The following is a 26,308-nucleotide window of genomic DNA, read 5'->3' on the forward strand; positions in this document are numbered from 1 at the left end:
CAAAGGTCAAAGGTCAAGGTCACTGTGACCTCTCAAACGCCATTTTCCAGCTTGTTAACGTGATATCTCATGAATACCTTGACGGAATTTCATCAAATTTGCCTCAAACATCTACTTAGACTCAAGGATGAACTGATTACATTTTGGTGGTCAAAAGTCAAAGGTCAAGGTCACTGTGACCTCTCAAACGCCATTTTCAAGCTTGTTAACGTGATATCTCAGGAATGCCTTGACGGATTTTAATCAAACTTGTCTCAAACATCGACTTGGACTCAAGGATGAACTGATTACATTTTGGTGGTCAAAGGTCAAAGGTCAAGGTGAGCTCTCGAACGCCATTTTCAAGCTTGTTAACGCGATATCTCAGGAATGCCTTGACGGAATTTAATCAAACTTGTCTCAAACATCGACTTGGACTCAAGGATGAACTGATTACATTTTGGTGGTCAAAGTTCAAGCTCACTGTGACCTCTCACACACCCAATTTCCAAGCTCTGTAACGCAACATCACAGGAGCGCCTTGACGGAATCTCTTCCAATTTGCCTCAAATGGCGATTTGGACTCCAGAATGAACTAATGCGGAGGCATAAGTCCGCGTTGCGGTCGTTCTAGTTTTTTATTATCTCAATTTAAGACAATGTTTTTTTAACACCTTTCGCCTCTGTTTGACATTAGCATGATGTAGAAGAGTAATTCAAGAAGAAGAGTCACCGTACACAAGAAGGCTGAATTGCTTAATTTGAATTAAGATCATTTTAATTGAATAGTAATTTAATTAAGAAAAAGTAGAGAAGTAATGCCTTTTTCTTCTACTTTTTAAATATGAATTAAAATGAAGCAATTGAGCCTTCTTGTGTGCAGTGACTTCTTCTTGAATGACTCTGCTGATGTTTCCTGGCATCACCTGCACCAGGAAGTAAAGGCTGAGAGCGCTGTGCACGGGCCGTCTACTTGTTGAATGATTCAGCTTTGTAGAAGACTTGCACTGTTCAGCAGGCAAACATTCATTTCAGTTTGGGCATTGAACCTAAAGCCTCATACCTAAACAGTTCGGTACAAATACGCGTATTGTTACACCCCCTAGAAAGTAGTAGTACAGATATTTTGCATGTTTTTACACACTCAGATATTGTATACTACCACAGAAATACACATTGTTGAACCTTTACAAATAAGTCAGTTGAACTTTTGGAGAAGCAGATGGCCTCAATAAAAACAACTACTTATCTTCTCCCACTATCATCTACCTATCTTTGTAGGCAAATCTCAGTTCCCTTTCATCAATCGGGCTTAGATTGAGCAGCTACAGTGTTGGGTTCCTTGCTTATTTAATGCAAAGCATCCGTGTGACTTGAGCAGGAAGCATCAAATAAATGCCTCTGATAGTGTGTGTGATAAGGCCCATCCTCCTTTACCTGGCCAGGAAGCCAGAAATACAGCCTCTCAGCTGGAGCTGAAAGCCATTGTATTTATGTAGAGTTGACCTCCAACCTTTCAGCTAACTAGGTCATTTCCAACTGTGCACAAGGCACATATCCTGGGGCTTGCACCTGCACCATCTTGGCTTGTTGTGTTTTGTTTTCTCCCATTTCAGGATAAATGTCTCAATATGGTATCACGATATGGCGCTAGTGTATTGATAATGTATTGAAAGAGGATCACGATCGATCTATCGATATTTCTTAAAACAATATATATATATATCCCACCCTAATTATTTCAAATTTTGTCCTCATTTCAGTTTGAAGTTTGGAAGGAAAGTGTGGAGTTGTGTTATGAGAGAAAAGGAAGATTCACTTACCAAAAGATCCATAGCTACTTTAATCAGGCTGTTTCATGGGGAACTGGTTTTATATTACTACTACTACTACTTTTATATTACTATTACTAATTTACTACTACTACTTTTATATTACTATTACTAATTTACTACTACTACTTTTATATTACTATTACTAATTTACTACTACTAGTACTTTTATATTATTACTACTACTACTACTACTACTTTTATATTACTACTACTATTATATTATTACTACTACTATTGCTACTACTTGTATATCACTATTACTTTTATATTATTATTACTCCTACTACTATTCCTACTACTACTGCTACTACTTTTATATTATTACTACTACTATTACTACTACTTTTATATTACTACTACTACTACTACTTTTATATTATTAATACTACTATTGCTACTACTTTTATATCACTACTACTATTACTTTTATATTATTATTACTCCTACTACTATTACTACTACTACTACTACTTTTATATTACTACTACTACTACTTTTATATTACTACGACTACTACTACTTTTTGCTGTTTCAGCTGTTCTATGTTTTTCTGTCTGTATTTTGTGGTATTAGAGTTAACCAATAGACATGAGCTCCAACAGCCTGTCTGGAGTCTGGAGTTATGTACAGTTGTGTGACAATAATGATAGGTTCTACCTGGAAGCAGTTTGAGCCTGACGGCGCTACCATGAAATTTGTCTTTCCTCTCCGTGAGTCACCGACACCTTTCAGCGACAATTTATCTGTGGTGAAACAGATTGACTGTGGCGTCGTGACACATTAGTCATGTTGTCTCTGTTCAAACAACACACACACACACACACACACACACACACACACGCACCATCCTCCCAGCTCTGTCCTGGCGACTACACCCTGTCTCCCTGTATAATTTCACCCAGCTGACTTTTGATGATGCATGTTGCAACAGCCTTGCTAGCGTAATCAAAAATAGGGTCACTGCCAGTCTGCTCACACTGTGTCTGTTATCAAAGTCTGATTAGTCTTGCCTCTAGTCTGCCTCCATCATCAGATAGATCTTTGTTGATAGCCATAATAAGCCTATAATGATAACAATGCTCTAATGTTGTATTAGCATTGCAATAACAAGCAAAATGGTGGCATGCTGCTGTCCCCGTTTTGATAGAAGTGTCCCCAGGCACTAACGTATGGCGATGCTGTGGCTGTGAATATTCACGTCTGTTGGAAAGTGGGCAGCAGGGGTGTTTCTCAGTATTAGGCGTCTGACTCCTGTGAGCTACGTATGTGTTTCATACAAGCGTCACGGTGCCGGGCTGCAAAGGGGACATTCCTGTCCAGTAAGACGATGACCACAGGCCTGCCAAGGCTGGCCTCCAGGGCTCCATAACGTCCCCCTGTGGGCTGTGCAGAGATGCTGTAACCCAGTGCAGTCCTACACTATGCCAAGAGGGTGACGGGACACATGCTAGACCACACCCACTTCCCCACTTGTCACATGAATTTGAAAAGGTAATGTCTTTCTTTAAATCCAAACCATTTGGAAAAGCCCATAAATCATAGATTTCCCCCATAGTTTCCTCTCAATATGTACATTTTGACTGATACGATAACCAATATTAACATTACTCTTATTTTGCTCATCAGACCGAAACCGGTATATTAAAAAATGACTAACATTGGCTGATACTGGCAAACTGCTAGCGGGTAGCAGTTTTGGTTTATTGTTCTATTTTAATTATGAAAGTGTTTTGATATGCTGTTGATTTCTTTATTATTATTATTATTATTATTATTTTATTTTTTTCTCTTTGTGTGCTATGCATTGCTTTGCTGCTTGTCTTTCAATGATTTTTTGTAAAGCACCTTGGATTGCCTTTGTGTGTGAAAGGTGCTATATAAATAAATTTGACTTGACTTGACTTGACATGGGTCTATCTGCAGCATGCAGTAATGCAGCATAAGAACTCTCATGGGTCTATCTGCAGCATGCAGTAATGCAGTGTATCAGCATAAGAACTATCTGGTCTATCTGCAGCATGCAGTAATGCAGTGTATCAGCATAACAACTCTCATGGGTCTATCTGCAGCATGCAGTAATACAGTATCAGCATAAGAACTCTCATGGGTCTATCTGCAGCATGCAGTAATGCAGTGTATCAGCATAAGAACTCTCATGGGTCTATCTGCAGCATGCAGTAATGCAGCATAAGAACTCTCATGGGTCTATCTGCAGCATGCAGTAATGCAGTGTATCAGCATAAGAACTCTCATGGGTCTATCTGCAGCATGCAGTAATGCAGTGTATCAGCATAAGAACTCTCATGGGTCTATCCGCAGCATGCAGTAATGCAGTGTATCAGCATAAGAACTCTCATGGGTCTATCCGCAGCATGCAGTAATGCAGTGTATCAGCATAAGAACTCTCATGGGTCTATCTGCAGCATGCAGTAATGCAGTGTATCAGCATAAGAACTCTCATGGGTCTATCTGCAGCATGCAGTAATGCAGTGTATCAGCATAAGAACTCTCATGGGTCTATCTGCAGCATGCAGTAATGCAGTGTATCAGCATAAGAACTCTCATGGGTCTATCTGCAGCATGCAGTAATGCAGCATAAGAACTCTCATGGGTCTGGCGTTGAGACCAGTGTGGGTTGGAAGGTGGGTGGACTTGGGATTGTAGCCCAGATCCATGATCCTCTGTGATGACTTTATGGTGCCAAATGAGCATATGGCTCATTGTAAGCCAAATATGCAGACAGAAGATGGAGTATCTGTTTTCCCTGCTCACGACAAGACAACCAACCGACCAATTAAATTGTTTATGTATTCGTCTCTTTCCCTGGCTGATATTTTAGCTTGCAAAGAGAAAGAAAAACTAGTTCTCTGCTAGACCTCTGTTGAATGAAGTGTTGATATTAAATATGCTCTTTAAGCATCCCTGCACAACACTTCAGTCAACTCATCAGCTCAGTGTGGAGGCTGTAGGACAGGGCAGAGTACAGAGTGGCTGAGTCAACTCATCATGTAGGACAGAGTACAGAGTGACTGAGTCAACTCATCAGCTCAGTGTGGAGGCTGTAGGACAGAGTACAGAGTGACTGAGTTAACTCATCAGCTCAGTGTGGAGGCTGTAGGACAGAGTACAGAGTGACTGAGTTAACTCATCAGCTCAGTGTGGAGGCTGTAGGACAGAGTACAGAGTGACTGAGTTAACTCATCAGCTCAGTGTGGAGGCTGCAGGACAGAGTGACTGAGTTAACTCATCAGCTCAGTGTGGAGGCTGTAGGACAGAGTACAGAGTGACTGAGTCAACTCATCAGCTCAGTGTGGAGGCTGTAGGACAGAGTACAGAGTGACTGAGTTAACTCATCAGCTCAGTGTGGAGGCTGCAGGACAGAGTACAGAGTGACTGAGTTAACTCATCAGCTCAGTGTGGAGGCTGTAGGACAGAGTACAGAGAGTGACTGAGTCAGCTCAGTGTGGAGGCTGTATGACAGAGTACAGAGTGAGTGGCACAGGGAGAGATGGAGGAGTGGAGAATGTGTGAGGGAGTAGGACAGGGAAGGAAGCGGTGAGGCAGAGTGTTGGCAGAAAGGGGGATAGTAGTTTGGTATCCAGCTGCAGGCCACAGATGTCAGGGCGGCCGAGGTGATTAGTGCAATGCAGAGGAGCTAAGAGGGCACAGTTGAACATGCACTCGCTGTGTAGGTGCAGTAGTTTGGCCACCCCTGGTCTATGCTTTTCAGTAGTCCCGTTGAATCAGATTAGTAGAAGTAGACTTAAAACAATGTTTTGCTTCAGTCATCTTTCTTCTCAAATCCTGTTGTTTCTCCATTCTTTTTCAAACCTGTCTATCTGTCAGCATTTGTTAAGCATGCTGCAATATAGTGTAGAATAGATAGTTATATTCCTGATTTTTTTTTGTTTAAAGGCGGGCTAAGCTAGTAATGTATTTCAGTGTGAGATAATAATTTAGTAAACGGCTGTAATTGCCCTTTCGGCCCATGCCAAGAAAAATTAACATCTCATTCAGATATTTTTTCAGACTTTGTCAGACCAGCATTGCCTTTTGATCCTCGGACTAATCCCTTAAAATGCATTTTGGATTTGTAGGGTTGGGGGTTAAGGCCCGGGTACTGTAAAATGGCCTACTCACCCCCCCCCCCCTCCCTGTATTTAGGCCTACTCACCCCCCCCTGTATTTAGGCCTACTCACTCACCCCCCTGTATTTAGGCCTACTCACTCACCCCCTCCCTGTATTTAGGCCTACTCACTCACCCCCCTGTATTTTGGCCTACTCACCCCCTCCCCTTCCCTGTATTTAGGCCTACTCACCCCCTCCCTTTATTTAGGCCTATCATCCCCCCTCCCTGTATTTAGGCCTACTCACCCCCTCCCTTTATTTAGGCCTATCATCCCCCCTCCCTGTATTTAGGCCTACTCACCCCCTCCCTCTATTTCAACACAACCACTAATGCTTATTATCGCTGCCTGGTATTTGTCTGCGATCCCCCCATACATTTTCAAAGGCTTTTTTTTCCTTTTCTTTTTTTAGCTGCTGTTAGCTGTTAGTTAGCTATTTAGGACACCCATTACATTATTGTAGATAGACCTAGTAGAGGATACTTCACATCAAATTGTCTACATTACATTGGATTTGTTTTTGTTTGTTTTTTTCAGTTGGCCAGATGTCTCATATTAAAGCTCCTGACCTAATTCACTGGACTATATTTCAGTGTAGATGGTGATGTGCTCTCTGTAAACCCTCACACTTTGTCCTGATTGCTCTGTCCAGGAATCGGCAAGGTGAAGAGCAGAAAGGCAGGCATGAGAGACACGGCCTCCAATGCCGACACAGACATGTACGCAGACAACGGTGAGCGGCTGTACGACTTGAACCTGCCCGCGCTGGTCAAGTTCAGCTACACGGCGGAGCGCGAGGACGAGCTGTCGCTGGTGAAGGGCACGCGCGTGGTGGTGATGGAGAAGTGCAGCGACGGCTGGTGGAGGGGGAGCTACACCGGGCGCTCCGGCTGGTTCCCTTCCAACTACGTGACTGAGGATGTGGACGGGACGGCGGGCGGAGGAGGTGGGGGTCCGGGCGACCCTGCCGGAACGCTGACGGAGAAGCTGACTGCGGAGGTGAGTGGCGCCACCAACGGGAACCGCGTGCTGCACACAGTGCAGGCGCTCTACCCCTTCAGCTCGGGCAATGACGAGGAGCTGAACTTCGAGAAGGGCGAGGTGATGGAGGTGGTGGAGAAGCCAGAGAACGACCCCGAGTGGTGGAAGTGCCGCAAAGCGGACGGACAGCTTGGCTTGGTGCCTAAGAACTATGTCACCGTGCTGGACTCCACCTCCCATCACCCCTCGGCCGGCCCGCCCGGGCCGCCCACACCCGACTGTGACTACATCTCGCCTTCAGGCAGCGGGCGCTTCGCAGGGAAGGAGTGGTACTACGGCAAGGTGACACGCCATCAGGCCGAGGTGGCCCTCAACCAGAGAGGCTCAGAGGGAGACTTCCTCATCCGAGACAGCGAGTCATCGGTCAGTAGCCAACACCTGATCGATATATCTCCCACCTGCTTATTGATTTGACATTGATTACTCAGCAGACATAACGGTAGAGTCATATGAAATCCATTTTATTTTTTCCCAAATTCCGTTTTATTTTTTCCCAAATTCAGTTTTTTTAATTTGAAATTGAAATTTAGGGGTTAGGAGCGATTAGATATTTTTTTTTTTCATGACTTGGCTCTGTCAGACAGCCTCTTCGACATGTTTCTCAAGGGGAAAACTAAGTTGTGAGGTGCAGTAAAGCTGCGTTCACCGACCTATTAAAGTTTTTCGCTGGCATCGAATTTACATACAAAGTCAATGCAAACGAGCGATTGAGCGTATATTCGCCCGGGAGAAAAATCGCTGGGCGTCCGAGCAACAGACAGAGCGATAGGAAGAAAATACGCTCGTCGCCCCAGATGAAATATCCCAACTCGAGCGAAAATACGCTGGCATCAGTCGCTCGCTATTCAACGCTGATTGGCTGCCGTGTGAGAGTGAGTCAAGGATCACACTGGCTTGGAACAAACCGCTGGTTTATTGTGTGGCAACAAACCGCATTGACAGGCTGACATGAAGTGAAGTCTGTACTACCGGTATGGAGCTCGCATTAGGAGCACGCTGATAGGCTTAGCTTGTAAATGACGACGGTGGCTCGTAGTGGACAAACATCATGACATTGCGTAACGTTATAGCCCCCACATGTCCGTCAATTCGTGTGCCTGTTGATGAGCGATTTAAACAGAGCGACAGAGCGATTCCAAAGGGTTGAATCAAGCGACAGAGCGAAAAATAAATATCTCGGTGTGAACACAGCTTAAGGGTTCCACGCAAGGCCGACCCCCCTCTCAAAACACCCCAATCGAAAACTGAATCATTTCTCTAGGCCTTTACAATTATGAAATCATTTAGGTTACTATGATAATTTGATCTACTTTTATCAATTTCAGACAAATTATGGAAAATTCTGTAATATTCCATGTTTTACAGTTTATTCCATTTTTATTACCAAATTCAATGATTGTTTTTTCCGTTTTGCAGAAATCATATGCCCCTTCATAACGGCTCTATAGCGTGCCTAAGTCACGCCCTCTTCAGCAATCCCATGGGGCCTAGGGAGTGAAATTCCCCATTAATTTTCCCGTTTACCTTTCATAAAATCTCACTACTATAATAAGACTGAGTGGTTATTTTGCTCAGTGGTGCAGAATAGCTCAACTGCAGCAGGCAACACTAGAGATTGATTTCTAGTCCTTAGACAAACCAAGTGATTTAGCTATGAGATGAATCACAAGAGACCATCGAACATTTGACTGTGACCAAAAAATATGTTAAAAAAATCTAAACATTTTTGTTTTTGTTTTGTTGCACTCTTATTTCAACACTGATGGTAACCCTGTCTCTCCCTTTTTCTTTTCACAGCCAAACGACTTCTCCATCTCTCTGAAAGCGCAGAGCAAGAACAAGCATTTCAAAGTGCAGCTGAAGGACAACCTTTACTGCATTGGACAGCGCAAGTTCAACTCTATGGAGGAGCTTGTTGAACACTACAAAAAGGCCCCCATCTTCACCAGTGAGCAGGGAGACAAACTGTACCTGATCAAGGCCCTGGCCGCCTCCTGATCTCACTCACTCACTCACTCATATATACACACACACACACACACACGCACGTGTGTGCGCGCACGCGCAGACACACACACCTGCATCCATACAAACGTTCAGTGATGATGCTACACCAGAACACACACTAACATTCAAACTCAAAGCCTGAAGACTTAACACACCATCAGGACTTAAATGCCCAATTTGTGAGCATTCCAAGAGGAGAGAGGGGAAACGTATGGGAGAGACACAGAGGAATGGACCCCTGAGAGTAGACTGTAGACCTCTTGGTCGACTATTCTAAAATATCCAGATGTGTTTAGGTCATCGGCAATGCCATGTATTTCCACCTTGACATCCATTAGATCTACATTTAGTTTTCTTTTGTTGTTGTTGATAATATATAATCTTTTTAACAGTTTCTTTTTAAAATGTGATTTTTAACTCTATCCAGTACACAACAGCCACCAATACGAGGCATTTTCGGATGATGGTTTGCAAAATCCAGAATCTAACCTAGAGTTCTACCTTTCAACTCATTTTGTGTTGTCTGTCTTAACACGTTCTTCATGGAATGCTACGTTGTGGACACACTAATCCACAGCTTTTGCTAACTGCTAATCATGAATAAAAATAATTAAGTGACCAAAGCATATTTATTGATACACTTCTGTTAGGTTTCTATCGCGGTTACGGAGATTTGAATATCACACGGTGTGGCTGCTTTTTTTCCCGAAGCTTGAGTGAGTGCAGGGGAGATGTGGAGGATTCCTCTGCCTGCATGGTTAAAACCAGACATTGAACTATTTCTCCTTTTTATAAAACACATCTGCTCGTCTCGCACATGGCTGTGTCCGTATCATCTGAGTGCTGCAAAGCTGAGGCGGCACAATGCGCTGCTCACCCCCTCACAAAAATCCCATTACTCTGCGTGTGTGTGTGTGTACGACAACAGAACAGAGAGCTTGATATCATCTCACTCTCACTGTATCTGTACTCTGCGTGCGTGTGCGTGTGTGTGTGTGTGTTTAGGATAAGAGAACAGAGAGCTTGATATCATCACACTCTCACTATCTCCCAAGAAATGGCAGAGCCAGAGATTGGCAGGACATATGGCGGATGGGAATTTACCCAGGCCTCTGGAGGTTATACGAAGAGAGCTTGACTTTTTTTGTGTGTTCTCTTGTCTGGAGACCTTCTCAATGTAGACCCCGCCTCCCCGCTGGAGTGTGATTGACAGCTGATGCATCCTCCCAGTGTTGCCTGAGGGGGACCATGGGAGGGGCCGTCTCTCTGGAGATAAGGAAGGGGAGGGGGGCTCCATGACACCAGGAGCAGGGAAGGTAGATGCAGGGGCCTGTCCAGAGGTGATGTCACTGCTGCTGAATTAGCCGCCATCATGGGAGGGAATGGAGGAGGAAGGGGTCACCCCGGGGTCGTGTTTGTCTGATTGCATACATCAAGCTAGGAAACGCCCTCTTCTTCCTGCAGGCACAAAGTATTTTCAGGAAGAAATCCCTCTTGTGTGTTTTTGGGGGCATACAACCAAGTGTGTTTTTGATAAGTAGCGGTGAAAGAAAGGCTGCTTGGTGGAATGCCTCTCATGGTTTATTTGCCTTTGATATTTCCTTCTTGCCCCATCATGTGTCAAGGTTTATGCTATTTGTGCCTCATGTGGTTTTACTAATACTGTCACATCATCTCCATGTGGTATTGCTAATACTGTAACATCATCTCCATGTGCAAGCCTTTCATTTTTGTGTGTGCAGAAAGTGTTCCAGTTAGTTTGTCAAGAGGTAGGTAAAGGTTGACTTCATGGTCAGTGTCCGGTTAGAATGTCATATCGTTAAAATATCTTGAATAGAAAAACAGGTTCTATTTTCAGTTATGGTAAATGTGTCTAAAGGAAGGTCATTTGTTGAGTGAAAATGGACCAAGTAAGAGTTTGAGCTGGTCTGGATGTAGCTAAGGGGCAGTTAGCATCCAGCAGCAGTGGCAGAGAGCTGCTCCAGTGGGCTCGGGGGGACGATCATGACGCCGCTGTGATGAGTTCTCCAGCTGTGGCGAGTTGGAGCCGAGCGAGCACAGAGTGAGGAAGAGGGATGGCAGAGAGGAGCAACGGAAAAATGAGGCTGAAAAACAAAGGCAGCGAGTTGAGATCCAGGGAATCTGTTCCACTGGCTACAGTGTCTGGAATCCCAATCCCAATCATATGGGCGGGGAAAGGAACGGAGACCAATGCTGATACATCATGCTGCAAGAAAATAACCAATGCTGATACATCATGCTGCAAGAAAATAACCGTTAAATGGAGTATTTGGAGAGGGACTTTGGGGTCTGGTTTGTAATCCAAGCAGAAACAAAGTTAGACCCGCCACAAAGAACACAAAACATGGGCGTGAACTTGTTTTTTTCTCTTCCTTCCCCAACTGATTGACAGATGAAAGGACTATGGGACAACTCTGTTTTCATGTTTTGGAGTATTCCTGGAGAAGATTTACGATGGATTAAAAACGACGAACTCCTAACTTTGCATCTATAAATCAAACTCAGAAATTAAGTATGTGATACCTCATAGTTGATTAAAAACAACATTCCAAGTTGAGGACTTTTAATCGGAGCCACCAATAAGATATTTTTGTCAAGTTGCAACCAGGATTGGGAATGCTTACTGTAACCGATTTCCGATAACTTGCACATAAAGTGATCAAATATAATTCAATAGATTACTCCTGATCATCGTTTGAATGATTTCACTTAATTAGGAGGAGAGGGAGTTTAAGACCATTTCAATTTACATACAGACCAATTTGGATGCAACTGTTATTTCAAGATGTCACTAGATTAATTACTGTTTGTAATTGGCTAACAGGAATCCTGTTAATTGTATTTTTATTTTTTTTACTCCCCAAGCCTGGTTGTCGCAGTTTGGATTGGATTGAGCAGGACATTGTAATGTGCCTTCACAGCTTACTGTCTACCAAAGGTTTAGTGGCCCTTAGTTCATCTCATCAGTAGCGCTTCCCCCTTCTCTTGTCACTGCCGTGTGCTATTTGGTTAAAGCTTTGCATGTGCGTCGGCTGAGTGTGATTACTGAGCGATGTGTTGGGGCGATGTCCTCACACCCTGGCTTCCCAAAACATCCTTATCCACATTCCTATTTCCTTATGGAGTGTTCGGTTTGCTTCCATGTTGGCTGAAAACGTCAGTGTCTGTAGCTCCCCCCCACCCCCTCCCGCTCAAAATGCCCATTAGATACCATTGTGTGTAGTATCAAGTGACCTTACTATAGTGGATTTCATACAGCGAATGCCTAACTGTATAAAATATGTGCTGGTGTTCATTCAGATCATAACCCCAGGTGTGATGTAATCACCACCTGAATCTCATGTATGAGCACCTCAGTAAACGGTGTCACACATTGTTGGTTGTGACAAAATGCTCATGGTTTCCAAGCAAATAGATTGTTTCTGTCTATAATGTATTTCATATTAAGGCTAGTGTAAGAAGACATTCACTTTTGCAGTTTAGCCACTTAAATATGTAAAAGGTTCCTCAATACGTAAATGTTTTAATTGATATTCAAATACAGAACTATCTCCCTGCATTGATATTGCTATAAACTGGGATTTTTCTTTCTTTCATTTTACACCAATGGAGGCTGCATGAGCAGAGCCTTACAGCTGTACAGAATTGGTTTTAAATCTGCTTAAAAAAAATACATTGAGGCCAGTTGGAGAAAATATTATCAGGAATTGTGTGCAGAAGTTATAATGCAGTCAGAAGTATCTTTGACTGCTAAACGAGCCTAAATTAATTTTCAGTATACAGTAGATGCATTTCTTGATAATATTCAAAACAACTGATCCATGTTAACTTGGTGCTTTTGTGCTGCTTCCATGTTTTCTATGGTGTTCTTTGTGTCACAAAGCCTTTTCTGTACGCGGGAGAGAGGAAAGCGGATACGGCCTGTGGAATGATGAAGGCTGTGCTGTGAAAATTAATGTCATGCTCTTAATACTGTTTAATGGAGGGGAAATCATCTTCATGTGTAATAATTTAGAAGAGTTTATTAGACTGTTCAAAGGAAGTAATAAACCACATAAAATGATACTGCCTGCACTCTGTTTTTATCTAGTGTCAAGAGATCAACAACAACAAAATCCCATTTATTGTTGAATAATCAGTGCAGTTTGAACGTTGTTTGCCAGTACTATTTTATTTTTCTTGTTCAGTGTATTCCTAACATTATGAAATGTATACATATGTCAAAAAAATATCTTTGATCAAGATTAGGCCTAGATTTTCTATTGTGTACCAACATAGTGACATATACAGTACGATCACATACGATCTCAATTTATATCTGCAGTTGTGCTTTGGTCATGTATTTATGATTGTGTGAAAGTCCTAAATATCTGAAAATTGGGTTATTTTGTGTAGTTTATGCATGCAGGTTTGATTGAACTTGAATGTGATTATAATGCTTAAATTGGGACATTATGCTTATCTGATAGACAGAGCAGTGATGGACTTGTGTGATGCGTGTACACCACCTGGTGGCCAGTTGTACCAGTACATTTAATGGCACCGCCCAAGCTGAGATATCTAAAATGAGGCCTTTAAAACAACAATCGCGTGATGCATGACTTTATTTCAAATCACCCTTTTAAAAAGGCCATTGTAATATTTCCAAAATATACAATGGAATGCAACAATCTATTCATTCACATCTTTCCACACACACAATACTTTTTTACAGCAGAGGCGACAAGAAAAACATGCCCATGATTCACACAAACACCCTCACTGCAAAAGTAGCACGTAGGATGTCATCGCATGGCGCATGTCAGACAAAGCCGGCTTGTGTTTTCATTGCATAACCTTAGGCGAGTCTAGCCAAATCTCAGCATGGGCTTACAGTAGCTGACCTTGGCTTGTTCCGGCATAAGCCACAACAGAACAGCAGGAGCCTTCTCTTGAGCTTCACCAGCTTTGGTCCTGGTGCCAGTGGGGCCCCCGAGTTTCTCATAAGGCCAACAGTTAGATATCTCTGTCAGAGGGGAATATTTGACCAAGATGCTGAAAGGGGACACGTTTTTTCCATATTATACCATTGCAACTATGCATTGCTTGTAGTTACAGGCTTATCATAGCCCTGCTGATATCCAACACAAAGTAGTTATACTACTTATCTACAACTTATGTAAATAGATCAAAAGTTTATCGGTCCTCATCAGACATAAAAAAGAAAAGTGCAATAATGAATTCAGTTTAAAAAAGTTTAAGGCTTCATCAGTAAGTGATGTCAAGTGTGATTTCAAGCGTAGCAATCTGTAGATCTGTGTAGTGCAGTGTTCCCCAAACGTTTCTTCTGGGGACCTACTTAAAGAAAAGACAAACCATCACGACCCAATTCACAATAGGCCTATCTATCAATCGTGAGCACAGCGAATTTATGCATAAAGGAATGTTTCTGATCATTTGTATTGCCATTTCCGCATCACCTTATTCACATCACACAAAATTTCCCAAATATCACAATATTTCCAAAAATCGGTCCAATCCAGCTACTCCTCAGGGTTAATGTGTATACCGTATGTAAAAACGGTTATCTGTAAAAACAAAAAACACACGCACACATTTTTTTTTTTTTTTTTTTTTCAATTTTCTGGCGGACCAGCAGGCGGCGTGGACCACAGTTTGGGAACCAATGCTTTATGAGACCAAATAAGTGCATTCAGGCGGAGTTATCAGGCTCTGGCTTTTCCCCCTCTCATCAGTAAAACAATATACTGAACATCTCTCATCAGTAAAACAATATACTGAACATCTCTCATCAGTAAAACAATATACTGGATCTCATTTCACTACTATAATAAGGTAGCCGGCGGTTCCGCCGCAGCGCACATTTACTAACTCTGCATGCGCGAAGTTGAGCAAATAAGTTGCGCGAGGCACACACCACTACAGATGAGCGCACTGGGCGTGCAAAGCTACAACTGCTTAGTTTGAACTAAAAGACTGGAAGAAATTCTGCAAATTCATTTGTCGGCCCAAATAAAACTTGCTGCGACCCATGTGTGAGTCCCGACCCAGTCTTTGGGAATGACTGGTGTAGTGGAAGACAGTCAGTTGGAAAACATGCTGCTAACTGCGGTGTGTGTGTGTGTGTGTGTGTGTGTGTGGGGGGGGGGGGGGGGTAGTACAGGCGCAGACTCAGTTTCAGAAGTAGAGGCGGTCAGATATGGCGGCAGGCAGGTGGGTCATCAGCTGCACTCTGATCCACCAGTGAGGCTCCTGCGGGTTGTATCGTGTGTAGGGCCGCTTGGACATGATGGCGTCCGTGATGTCATCCAAAACAGGCTTGACCTCCCTCTGTCCGCTGTTGCAGTAGGAGCGCATCAGGGCCATGTGCTGCTCAAAGTGGCTCTTCCCATAGTCCTCCTTCACGCCAGCGGGGGCTTCGTTCCAAAGCTTGTTGGCCGTGTTGGCCACGATGTCGCGGGTCAGGATGCCCGTGGCCACGATGAAGTTCCCCGGCTCCACGATGGAGACCTTCACCCCCCAGGCCTTCATCTCATAGCGCAGGCAGTCAGAGAAGGCTTCCACACCGTATTTGGAGATGCAGTAAGGTGAGCGCAAGGCGTTGCCCATCCTCCCGTACATACTGGCCAGGTTCACCACGCGACCTGCAAAGAGAGACATGAGGTATCAGAAATGCACTGGGCTTTGGGGCGTCTGCTTAGTGTAGAGTTAAAACCACTCGCCTACCACCACAGAGACAGGTTCAATTCCCGGCAGTGGTACTTCCGGCTGGGTCAGACACCGGAAGCCGGTGGGGTATGAGTCCTGGTCACTATGGCTCCTCTGGTCAGTCTGTTTGTGGTGGAGGAGAACTGGGGGCAATAGTGTGATCCTCCCATGCGCTACATCCTTTGAAAGCCCTCGCTGTCAGGTGAAAAGAAGCGGCTGGCGACTGCACATGTTTCGGAGGAAGCATGTGCTAGTCTACAACTCTCCCAGATTGGCAGAGGGGGTGGAACAACGACTGGGATAGCAGGAGGAATTGGCCAAGTACAATGGGAGAAAACCCGAGAGAGATTTGTTTTGACTCTGGTTTCATCCTCTGGTACCACAGAGGACCCCCTCCCTAAAACAGACGTTGTATGATGTATACTGTATGATGATTTGTAGTTTAACATGGCATCACCAAGCAAAAATAACATCAAGTCCAAGCAAGGGCTTTTGGTTAAGCCTCTAAATCCAAGCCTGCCAGGCATGCAGGTCCATAGGTCCAAGCCGTCTTTAGAGACATTGTTCACAGAGACATTCTCTGGAGCTTCACTAAGCCAAGTGAATGATTTCACTGCACTGTTGTCGCTTGATAGGTCACTCATTAGAAACTTGCTCAAAGTAAGGCACTCCAAAGAAAGACCTCTTTTTTTGCCAAAGTATTTTTCTCCACTGCATTAAAACACATTCTATCATCATGACATAATGCTCTGTATTATGAGCCTTTAGTTAAAGCGACATTTCAAAATTTGACCTAGTCATTTTTCTTTTCAGAAGGCCGTACATTGTTCATTCAGTTTCCTAGAAATGGACACGACTACTACTGGGGCCCTTGTTTTCAGTAAGGAATGGTAACCAGACTTATAAGTCATTTTAGACAACCTGGAGAACAAATGTGATGCAGGTCTGGTGAAGAAAAATATCTAAGTAAAATACAAAATGCCAATGGCGCTGTGCAGGCGTTTTGTGGAGGAATACGGTAGTTGTGCAGTGCAGAGAAAATGTAGTGCCAAATGAGAGGGCTGTTTGACGATAAAGTAAAGCGCTGAAAAATAGAGTGCTTACCCCAGTACACTGACTGTATGTAAGTACCTCATAGTGATGGGTCCAGAGTGCTTTACCCAGTACACTGACTGTATGTAAGTACCTCATAGTGATGGGTCCAGAGTGCTTTACCCAGTACACTGACTGTATGTAAGTACCTCATAGTGATGGGTCCAGAGTGCTTACCCCAGTACACTGACTGTATGTAAGTACCTCATAGTGATGGGTCCAGAGTGCTTACCCCAGTACACTGACTGTATGGAAGTACCTCATAGTGATGGGTCCAGAGTGCTTTACCCCAGTACACTGACTGTATGTAAGTACCTCATAGTGATGGGTCCAGAGTGCTTACCCCAGTACACTGACTGTATGTAAGTACCTCATAGTGATGGGTCCAGAGTGCTTACCCCAGTACACTGACTGTATGTAAGTACCTCATAGTGATGGGGCGGCTTTAGCTCAGGAGGTAGAGCGGGTCGGCCAATGACGCAAGGGTTGGCGGTTCGATCCCCGCTCCCTCCCAGCTGCTGTCGTTGTGTCCTTGGGCAAGACACTTAACCCTCCTTGCTCCCGTGTATGAATGGGTGAATGTAGACTATCTACTGATTGTAAAGCGCTTTGGATAAAAGCACTATATAAATGCAGGCCATTTACCATTTACCATATGATGGGTCCAGCGTGCTTACCCCAGTACACTGACTGTATGTAAGTACCTCATAGTGATGGGTCCAGAGTGCTTTACCCCAGTACACTGACTGTATGTAAGTACCTCATAGTGATGGGTCCAGAGTGCTTACCCCAGTACTACACTGACTGTATGTAAGTACCTCATAGTGATGGGTCCAGAGTGCTTACCCCAGTACACTGACTGTATGTAAGTACCTCATAGGACCCCACTTCAAACAAACCAAACTATCCCTTTAAGCTTCTTGCAATGTGGCAGTGCAGTTCTGCTTTAATTGAGTAAATCATTGTCGTAAATAGAAAAATCATATCATGTCTCACAGTGATAATGTGCGGTTTGTGATTTTCCAGCTGCTGACCTTTGGCCCTGCGGATGAAGGGCAGGAGAGCTTTGGTGACCCTGATGGTGCCCCACAGATTGACCTCTGACATCTGCTTGTAGGTGTCCATGGAAGTGAACTCCACTTCTCCAAAAGTCGACACGCCAGCATTGTTCACCACAGCCCAAAGACCTGGGACAACAGAGCGTCACAGCGGATAAAGTGAGATTCGACATAGAAAAGAGTTGGAATACAAAGAAACAAAGACATTTTACAGAAACGCTCACCTAAGGGCCTGTGTCCACCTAGCGTCTTTTCATCAGGTCCAGCGTCTTTTTTCAGTTGTTTCCAATGGGGAGAGAGTGTATGCGGGCGCACACGGACGTCTAGAGAAAGTGCGCTGCGCCCAGCGTCTATTTTCACAGCGCTCCGCTGTTTTTGTGCGCCCGACTCCCAGCGCTTCCAGCTGAAAATATTTTAACTTTTCAGAAAGATGCTGGTGTCGGGTGCTGCTTTTCTGGCAACTTAATCATGGAGAAACTATCGCAACAGAGACAGAAATGCTCAATTGTGGGAGCAAATTGGCTAGACACTTGATATTTCTGGTGAGTGTTGAGCTAAATCACTGTATGTGTGTTGTTTGCTAATGTTAGCTGTCAGCTATCAAGCTACTACCGCACTGAACTAACGTTAGTTTCAGACTGCTTCCTTGTATATTGTGCGCTGAGATCAGCGCTCCCCAGCGCACTCCCAGCGTTTAACGGTCGGAAAAAGACGCTAGGTGGACACAGGCCCTTAGACTGTTTTTTTACATTTATTTATCCAAAGATGTTTGTTTTTAGCGAAGTTACAGTCGTCAGGGTTCCCACTGCCCACACATTCTTAAACATCAAATTCAAGGACTTTTCAAGGACTTTCCAGGCCCAATTCCCTCAAATTCAAGGACCCAACACAGCATAGTTTGAGACATGGATCAAGGTTAGTTGCTGTTACCAAACAGAGAATTTGTATAATCAGGACTAGCAGGCTTTACAGAAGCTCACAGACAATCATTCAAAAGAGAGAGCAGCACTTCTCAACTGTGCTGCTGTTCACTCATTCCCCACCAGAGTTTCAAAGGAAAAGTCACCAGCCACCACCAGCGTTTCTGATCATTTTCAGTGATTTTCCACGACCCGCAGAATATTTTCTTCTATAACGATGTAAACACAGAATATCCCAAAAGACAGAACAAAGCCTCTACTTTCATGGGAAAATCTTCTCTCTCTCCTCTCGCTCTGCTCATTCTAGGTCGATCTGACGAAGTTCCTCATCTGTGTATTCAGGTTCTTTTTTTTTTTATACTTTGTTTTTATTCAGTTTTTCCATTTTTAAATGCAAAGGAACAGACATACAAGTACAGTACACATGACAGAGACAGACATTAGTGGAAGGAACGATTACAAATTAAAATACAATAAAATAATAATAGGTCTTGAAGGAGCACATCCATCTTCTTCACATCTAGTTTACAGAATTGCTGCGGGTTGCATACGAGACAACAATCACATCCCATGGGGATTATCACATGGAGAGAACAGGAGAGGAAAAATAAAACAAAAACAAAAACAAAACAAAAAACACAGTATACAGAGTGAATGGATCAACGGTAGGTTACCCGGGCCCTCACAGAGGTCCCTTGATCTACCCAGATACAGAGACCATCTCATCCAGTGGTTGACAAATTTGTCCATGCATAATCTCAAAGAAAAGGTCAGACTTTCCATGTTGTAATGTAAATTTCCTTTACAAGCCCTATCCACTCTGATTTTGTTGGAGGTTCTACATTCAACCACTTCCTCGTTATGGCTTTTTTACTGGCTGCAAGCAGTATGTGGGGTATCTATCATGTGAATTGAGCTTGTGCGGTATATTGCATAAGTAAATTGTACCAAAATCGTGATTAAGCCTTAGGCCCGTTATTGTGTTTATCTCAGCTACTACTCCCAGCCAGTATGGTTGAATTACAGCACAGTCCCAAAAAGTATGAAAGTGGTCGGCCATGGTGTTGTTACACTTCCTCCAGCAGTGACCATGATCTACTGTATGTTGCCAATCTGTCTCTGTTTTATCTTTGGGGTGATAAAAAACCTGATCAAGTTTTTCCATACAAATTCTCTCCATTGACCCGAACTTGAAGTGTATACCTGTGCTTTACATATATCAAGCCGCTCCTCCTCTGTAAGAGATATATTGATTGATTGATTGACTTTATTTGGTGAATGTCAACAAAGAAACAGGGAACACAAATACAGATACAGACAATCACCGAGGATAAAAACACAATAAAGCCGTAGCATAAAGCATAGGCTTGTTTCCATTGCGGTCCTCTCTATTAGCTTCTTTCTCCCATTTTGATTTAACATACATTGTGGAGTGAGTCTTGGAAGATTGTAAACACGAGTAGATTCTGGCAACCAGTTTTTTCTGTGGGTTGGACTTATAAGCATCAGTAAATACATCGATCAAGTTCATTTCAGTTTCCTGGGTAATTCTAATATTTCTGTCAAAGTGGTGCCTGACCTGAAAGTATCTGTAAAGATCCTGTTTTTCTAAACCATACTTGTCTAAGAGCTGTTGGAAGCTGTCCAATCCACTGCTGGAGGAAATGGAACAGTATGCTGTAATACCCCTAGTGGTCCATTGCCTAAACCTCCCATCCAACTGAGCAGGTTTGAAATCCCTATCATGAAACACCCATCTGAGCATTCGTGCATTTCTATCTAATTTTAGTTTCCGGCATTCTTTAAATCACTGTGTATTCAGGTTCATAAAGACATCCTCTCAAATCTGGTGTAAATGGCATATCTTCATTGCTTTCATAGTCAGACATGTTTAGTATGTTTTACAGAGCGCACTGTGTCTGAAACACCTGTACACAGCGTTATTGTTGAAATGAGTTGTCATAACCCATGCATGCTTTCTTTAGGAGTAAAACCTGATAACTCTGTTTTTCTCCACTCAGATCAAGCTAGAGCTCCACCCACGGGACTCATGGACGCCCCATACACTCTACAACTGGTATGTAGTTCATACAAGTTTATGTCCAATAATCCGAACTATCCCTTTAACGTAATTCCCTGGAATGCGAGTTTAACGACCAGTTACATGGCGTTGCATTCTTAGAAATTGCCGTTTTCTTTATTTTGTATGTTACATACAATTGGCCAAATTATTAGTTAGTTTATGGTCTAGAAATTATGCCAGGTGCAGGCACTAAGCAGCCATTTTATCCAATGATAATCTTGAGCAGCTGAGGGGACTATTTTGTCTCGCCGATTCTCAACTCATATCCAAGGTAATGAAAACTAGATTTTGATTGCCAAACGCATGAAAATATAAATGGTCTTGCTTTGTTTCTTTGGCAAGTGACCATGGGATAAGTGGGTTAATGCACTTCGAGGTGTACATTATCAGAAATGATTGGACTTCATGGAGGCAACCTCGGCTTCGCCTCGAAGGGGTTCACGCCTCCGCGTCGTCTAATAATTTCTGATAATGTACACCTCGTCGTGCATTAACCCTTACTTATGTAACCATGGTGGCATGTTTACATTATAGCTCATTACTAGTCAACTATAACTGACCACATGACCAAATGATATGATGATATGAATATGAAAACATTAGCCTACTGGTGACGGGCGCACCTGCACATACACATTCCTTTCTGCGCTGCGCCTTTGGAGAATATCATTCTCATAATTGTGTGTAAGTTAAATAGAAGGCTTGCAGTCACGTAATGGAGGATTAGGCTACAGAGTAAAGCAAAACTTCAACAATCGATCAATATGATCAGCTATAGCCTATTTCACCTGTATCTTCTGATTGAAATTAAATTGATTAAAATGACACTATACTATGATGGTTGATATCTGTCCATGCGTAGAGCAGCTGCACGTCTCATTAAATCATAATTGTAACAGGAACCAAATCAATATCTGCCGTGCATATAGGCTATATTTTCAACTCATTAACAACTCAAATCACATGAAACGTTGCTGCCCTTGCTGCTGCGCATACAGGAATACAATTTCAATCAGGCTCTCAATATCTGACCAGATATGATGGTCGGGTGATAAGAAGTTAATATTGCTGTTTTATTTCAAACAAACTAATTTGTGTATAAAATTATAAAAGGCTGAACTGGGTGGGGGAGGGCAGATCGTTTGTTTTTTTACATGTGCAGGGGGAGGACAGAGAGAAAATAATCTAAATGTCAGGAGGGGCATTTTTTTATTTATTTTTACGATATACAGTATCATATTTTACCCCACGTAAATATCAGAAATGATGCACAATTGGCGGAGAATGAGTTAAGTAAAAAAAAAAAACTATTTCTTCAGGGTTCCCACAACTTTTTCAACATCAAATTCAAGGACTTTTCAAGGACTTTCAAGGTAAATTCTCCAAATTCAAGGACCCATAGTTTGAGACATGGATCAAGGTTAATAATTATTACAACACTGATCATTTTTATAATGAGTACTAGCAAAAGCTCACAGACAATTAAAAATAGAGTATTGAATGTGTGAACCCCAAACTTTTTCATCTTGGGACCCAAAAGATAAATTGTGTGTCTCTCTGGGACCAAAACTCACAAAAAAAACATATGGTAATGAGTTGCCATGACGACCAGTTGGCGACCCACTCCCCACGGGTTTGAATTGGGTCCCGACCCATAGTTTGGGAAACACTGGTCTATGGCACTGTACTGATTACAAACAGGCGCCACTCCACCACCATGTCGATGTAATGGCACAATTGCAAATGACCCTGATTTATGTCTATTTAAAAAAAAATCAAGGCCCCCCCTCAAATTCGCAAACTTTCAAGGATTTCAAGGACCTGTGAGAACCCTGCATAGTGGAGGTAGGTGGTTATTTACCTCTCTCTGCGTCCTCCATGTTGTCTTTGACATACTGCACAGCCTCGTTCACCTGCTCCTCACTGCACACATCCAGCTGGACCACCTTCATGCGATCGGAATGAAGTTCCTCAAGCTGCTTTGCACCCTCTCCGCCTTTGTCCTGCCAGGATGACACTTCTCATCAGTGATACCCACGTCTTCACATTCACATGAAATTCCCCAACATACAGGATTCCTATACATTTTACATTTCAAAATTCCATACTTTTCCAGACTCCAATTTCCAGACTTTTCTGTAGATTTGTCAGGCCATATTTGACATCTGAGTACACAAGGGTGTCACTCTGTGTTGAAAAGTGGTAGGGACATGTCCCCATTGTAAATGACACCTATGGCCATTCCATGGTTTGTAGGTTTTGACGGGCATATGAGCAGAGGATTATTATGAGAGAGGAACTTTTACCAATTCCAACATAGAAACATTTGATGACAATAAAAGAACGATGCGGCCGCCAGGCGTACAACTCCGTTTTGAAAACACATCAAGAGTCCCTTTTGAAAACACATCTAGAATAATCTATTTCTCAGTTTGGGCTTTGGCATCTGATTTGAAAGCGTAAAGAGTGAGACAGGTGGGATTTGAACCAGTGAGCAGCTACACACCAAGCAGCTGTTTATCTCACTGAGCTAGAGCCAGGGACTGCCCAGTCTCCTTCATCAGCTTATTGATATCAGTGCTCAAACTACTGATGATAAAGAAGCATCACTGCTGGCATCTTATCATGTGAACATTTCTTAAGCCAGAGACTGATGCAGGGATTGAACCAACAACCTTTTGCCCCACATCGATATGTTACAGCCCACTTCCTCTGGCATAGAGCTGGGCAAAATTATTGACAAAAAATCATATCTCTGTATTTTTAGGCTGAACGGAGATGTAGTACTGGGCGATATGGTCAAAATCAAGTCAGTTTTTGTTTTTTTGCACTGCCACGCACACGGTAATAGCTAGATGATTATTATGTAAATAAATTGTTTAAAATCCAACCATGTATGTTAGATTATACCTGTGTGCTGTGCTATTATGTTTCCAAATAGTTACATGCACAGCATTTTATTATGATAATAATTAATGTATTGTTATTTCTTAGATACTGCAGCATTATTACATAATTGCCACAGATATAGGTTGCAGATGTCTGGATTTGGTACAGCTATAAGGCACTTGGGGCAGAGCTGTTTTGCAGGCTATGACATATAGACACCGTAGGCGTCACACGCCCGCGCTCTCTCTCACACAGTGGTGGCTGCGCTGGCTGCCTGCTCCAAAAGCCATGAAAAACACTGCTTGTATGATCCATTTATTTTCAGAAATTCATAATTTTATATTTTAGAAAACAGAATAGGGGCAATAGTCTGGAATTATTTTTCCATAGTCTCTTTTCTGTTTTCCATACTGATCCAGACCTGGAAATTGCACGAACTGGAACTCGATACTCAAAACTGCATAGGAACCCAGAACTTACCTCAAAAGCAATATTGTAAAAAAAAAAAAAAACAATAGCAAAAATATACATTGCTCAAGCATCCCAATTTAGATGTAGCTTACTGGGAGTGTTAAAATATTGTTTTGACTTGAGTTGACTGGTGTGTCATTTTGGATTGGTAGTTGCATGTGTTCATAGTACAGCAGCCTCTCTTTCTAGGAATGAAGAAACTAGTGTGTATAAGCTTCAACTACCACTAAGCTGCTGTCTGCTGATCATGGTTAAGCTAAATGAGCAGAAATGTTTCATCCTGTACCTTCAGAAGACATCCAGCAAAGACTGTGAAGCCCAGCTTGTGCAGATGTTTGGCAAGTGCATGACCAAATCCACTATCACAACCTGTTATGAATACAGCTTTTCCCTTCACCTATAGAGAGAGGGAGAGAAGACAGTAGGTATTTGCCTATTTCCCCCCAAACATCATTTTGCTAACAGAATATATTGAGAACACAAGAGGATTATGAAATAGTTAACACCAAGCAATGCAATGTTTTATTAATAGTATATTGAAATAATAATTTGTTTCTACATTTTCCCCTAGGAGATCAATAAAGTGCATCTAAAGACATAGGTGCAAAAGTGCCAAATTCTAGGCAGGGCAAGAGTTTTCATTATTATTATTATTATAAAAACTCGAAAGAGTTTTTATATACATTGATTGTGTTTTTATGTTTATTAATTTTTTCTGCATTGTTGCTCTAGAAACTTCTAATGCAACTATTTCTGAAAACACCACATTACCTTTAGTTTAACTTACATATTTACATTAGGCTGTAAGATTCTAGATACAATACTACGTTGATTACTAAAGAGACGGTCCAAAGGAAGAGTCATGTATGTTACTCACTCTCTATCTAGTATCTATGAGCTAATAGTGTGCCACTTTACTGGAATGTGTATCTTATGGTATAGCCTTAATTAGGATTTACTCTGCTATAATAACCCATAATATTTTTAAATGTTGCTGTGCCCTTCTTATAACGGGATTATAACGGTTCTTCTTTTTCGAACGCAGATATCAAAAAGTCCACAACGTTACTTACCTCGACGAGTCCTCTGGGGATCCGAGGCGTTGCAACATACAGCACAAAAACTAAATACAGCAGAACTATGCACTCTGTTACACTCGTCTCCGGAAAGCCACAAAGCCTCGCCACGACGTTCAGTGCGGCAGGCAGTCCAAAGCCCAGCACGACCGTCAGAAAGACCGAAAACGAGACCAGGAGCGCCACTCGGAACAACGAGAGCGGGGCCATCTTGACGGAATGGTGTGTTTACTTTCCTTCCTGGAGCTTCCCATCATGCCGTGGTCACGCCCCCCGTAAGAGATACCATATTATGATGCATTCAGGTAACATGGGAACATGATAAATACGACTTTCATTTGAAAATACCACGTCATATAAAATTACATCTGGTCTTGGACGTTTTCAAAAAATTCGCCTAATAATAAACTCGTAGATAATAAACAAATACATAAATCATTCAATAAATAAAGTTTATTTTCACACTCGTTTGAAGCTGTCAAAACGCCAGGATTCAAGTTTGCTGTAGAAAACTTTGGCCGCTCTCCATGCACTCAATGAGGGAGACAGACATCCGAGTTTAATATTTTACAACAAAACAAACATTTCCGTGTGAATCACAAATGAAAAATCCAGACAGCAGCATAGCTGTGGTTTAGGATTATGAAAATCATTAATCTTGGTTGTTTAATAGTTTAAATGAATGCTGAACCGAACAGGATTGCTGAACTGGAGGTCAGTGAATATGATGAAGCCCTCTGCAAACGAGATGCCAACAGAAACAGGTTGCAACAGAGAACCATTGCATATCTTCTTGCAGAAGCTCCAGCTGCAGACGGGCCGAAATGTGGCAGAGCAGTTGATATAGTAGCAGATACCAATACAATATAATCGGCAATCCTTAATAATAATGTACTGCCTTCAGTGCCTTGTATAGTATTTGTATAGATACTTATTTGTAAGTTCCATGAAATAATCGTGTATTTGACTGCACCCCCGGGGTGGAGTACTATGAGTCTGA

At 42.6% G+C, this 26,308-nt stretch overlaps 2 protein-coding genes across 5 annotated transcripts in view; one reads left to right on the plus strand and one right to left on the minus strand.

Moving 5' to 3' along the window:
- nck1b (NCK adaptor protein 1b) overlaps positions 1 to 13,064 on the plus strand; it is a 52,533-nt gene extending 39,469 nt beyond the window's left edge. For all 4 annotated transcript variants that reach the window (XM_083632205.1, XM_083632204.1, XM_083632207.1 and 1 more), the window contains 2 exons: positions 6,595 to 7,346; positions 8,781 to 13,064. In XM_083632205.1, coding sequence (XP_083488331.1) covers positions 6,595 to 7,346; positions 8,781 to 8,981 — 953 coding nt within the window. In that variant the 3' untranslated portion in view covers positions 8,982 to 13,064. The remainder of the gene's footprint in view (positions 1 to 6,594; positions 7,347 to 8,780) is intronic.
- A 540-nt stretch (positions 13,065 to 13,604) lies between these two features.
- On the minus strand, positions 13,605 to 25,518 carry bdh1 (3-hydroxybutyrate dehydrogenase, type 1; the record flags this gene model as incomplete). Its single annotated transcript, XM_083632209.1, has 5 exons — positions 13,605 to 15,655; positions 17,846 to 17,998; positions 22,734 to 22,875; positions 24,519 to 24,629; positions 25,306 to 25,518. 5 exons carry the CDS (start codon positions 25,516 to 25,518, stop codon positions 15,189 to 15,191), a joined length of 1,086 nt encoding a protein of 361 aa, XP_083488335.1. The 3' UTR covers positions 13,605 to 15,188.
- Between the last annotated feature and the right edge of the window lie 790 nt (positions 25,519 to 26,308).

Source organism: Poromitra crassiceps (assembly GCF_964638095.1).
Source record: "Poromitra crassiceps genome assembly, chromosome: 2".
Classification (NCBI taxonomy): Eukaryota; Metazoa; Chordata; class Actinopteri; order Beryciformes; family Melamphaidae; genus Poromitra; species Poromitra crassiceps.